Source organism: Sprattus sprattus (assembly GCF_963457725.1).
Source record: "Sprattus sprattus genome assembly, chromosome: 3".
Taxonomy (NCBI): Eukaryota; Metazoa; Chordata; class Actinopteri; order Clupeiformes; family Clupeidae; genus Sprattus; species Sprattus sprattus.
In genome coordinates, this window is record NC_137922.1 from 58,794,605 (window position 1) to 58,797,104 (window position 2,500).

Genomic DNA, 2,500 nt, shown 5'->3' on the forward strand with positions numbered 1-2,500 from the left:
GGGACTTTTGAAACTGCAATCCCAAGAGGGTCAGCAATAGTACTCCACCTCACTACAATATGGTACTAACACATGTAGCATTTACAATTTATCTTGATATCAAGTTTTGCTGCTAAGCTGCATTTCCATAATTACTTTGTTCAAAAGGAATAATCGTAAATTAAAATATACATGTTTTATTCTAGCATACAGTAAGTGCTGAGGCATTGGCTTTATTCATGTTCCTGCCTGGCAAGTGTTGCGTTTTTCCTGCATTGTCATCTTCATCAAAAAAACGAACAAGGACATTGTCTATGTGGTTGTTGGTGGCTTCGTCGACATTTAAGAAAAACATGCCGTTTTTTAGCTTTTCCGAAATACGTATTTTGGACTCTGGTGTTATGCCGTGTGTTAAAATAGCTGGCATGCTGATTGGCTATTGACAGTTTAGTCAAAGCAGTTTTGACTTCAGCTATTTCTTGGCATAAATTCAACAGGGGTTGGGCGAGCCTGGAAGACAGATTGTGTTCTGCGATGAACGTACACACGCGTATTTTCAGGGCACATTAACGGTCAGTTATTGATGCCGGTATATCAGATGTGGTTGTTGCTCCTGGTAAAAGCGTTGCGTGTTGGATAGCACGAACAGCTGCTCTATGAGCGGGGTCTAACTCGTGAAGTGGAAGCACTGGAAGCACTTTTTCCCCGCTAGTTGCATACAGTAGGCTAGCTTTCTTGAGCACCTGCTTCTATTAACTTCTTACACCGGCTACCAAAAGACTTACCGTCCTTCCCTATCTCTTCTATCCATGCCCAGCGCCATTTATTTTTCAATCCTTTATCAACTAGGAGGGCATCATCCCAAGGATTCCTGAATTTACTCTGCTTCGGTGTGACAGTATCTCTACTTTGGTCTCTACGTAGCATAGGGCAGCGCGATATAGAAAGGCCGGTGCTGAAAGCACATTTTCACAAGACCCGCCCCAATCTACTTCTGATTGGCTAATAATGTTATTTTGAGCGCCTGAGAGTTGTGCTCCTTTCATATCATTGGCAGACGAACTCATGAACTCGAAAGTAATGGTGATGATATCGAGACGTGTGTTTAAAAATAATAATAATAATAATAATATCCGCAGCCAAGCGCCGCACGCCGGAAATCCGGCACGGTGCCGGAATACTTTAATCCCTGCAGAGTGTTAGCATGTACATACGTGTGTGCATGTGTCTGTAAAAAGTGTGAGTATGTTTATGAATTTGTGTGTGTCTGAGTGTGTGTGTGTGTCTATGTCTGAGTGTGTGTGTGTGTGTGTGTGTGTGTGTGTGTGTGTGTCTATGTCTGAGTATGTGTGTGTCTATGTCTGAGTATGTGTGTGTGTCTGAGTGTGTGTGTGTGTGTGAGTGTGTGTGTGTGTGTGAGTGTGTGTGTGTGTGTGTGTGTGTGTGTGTGTGCACGCGTGTGTTACCTGGTGCAGTGCTCCCGCGGGGATGAGGACGGAGTCTCCCAGGAACTGCACCACGGTCCACCCCTGCACGCCGTGCTCCTGCATCAGCCTCTGCCTCAGCGCACGGCTCAGGTACCAGCCTTGCTCACGCAGAGGGTCCTGCTCCGCTGGCATCTCCACGCCCTGCTCCTTAGCCACCTGTCTCACACACACACACACACACACACACACAGATACACACACACACAGATACACACACACACACACACACACACACACACACTTCATTGGCTTTGTTTGAATACTGTAAGGCTGCGACAACAAAACAAAAAAACTGTTGTGCACCCTTGCATGCTTAACCTCGACTGCATATTTAGTTCCAAAGCATTACCCCCTACAGCCTCCTTGACCATCACACATAAGAGATAGAAACAGAAAAGCAGCACCCAAGAGACATATTTACATAGTATAGCCATCAGTGTTTCCCCTACAATGATATTAGGGTGGCGCCCCGCCCCCCCAACGGCCCCGCCCGCCCCCTCTGGAAGCTGAAGTTAAAAAAAAAGTGTTTTTTTTTTTATATAAATATAGCGCCAGATCACAAAACAAGTCATTTAAGGTTACCTTAACCATAAAACATGTAAAATTATACTTATTTTTTAAGTAAAACTGCTTATCCTAACCCCTAATCCTGAAGTATAATTGTTGCATACTGTTACTGTAAGATGTTATATTGACTGCTGTCATTAAAAGACACACATGAACATCATAATTCATTAAAGTGTTTGTGTCCGTGTCCGCCGTCACCCCCCCCCCCCCCCCCCCCCCCAAGCTGTAAACCTAGGGGAAACACTGGCCATCATATACATATTCCAATGTATCTACTGTCTCCAAAAGCATCTGACTAGGAGAGAAGCCTGTCCTCCACTCGACTGGCTGGACAGATCCATATGAGGGGATGGATATGTGGGGTGTGTGTGTGGGGTGTGTGTGTGTGGGGTGTGTGTGGGGTGGGGTTGGGCTGGTGGATGTAATTTGCTGCGTGTCCAAAGGCAAGGTCACCCCTAGGACACAGA

General features: G+C 45.5%; 1 protein-coding gene across 1 annotated transcript in view; it reads right to left on the reverse strand.

Moving 5' to 3' along the window:
• jmjd1cb (jumonji domain containing 1Cb) overlaps positions 1–2,500 on the reverse strand; it is a 49,014-nt gene that overhangs the window by 4,269 nt on the left and 42,245 nt on the right. The window contains 1 exon segment of the mRNA XM_080835650.1: positions 1,446–1,622. Coding sequence (XP_080691776.1) covers positions 1,446–1,622 — 177 coding nt within the window.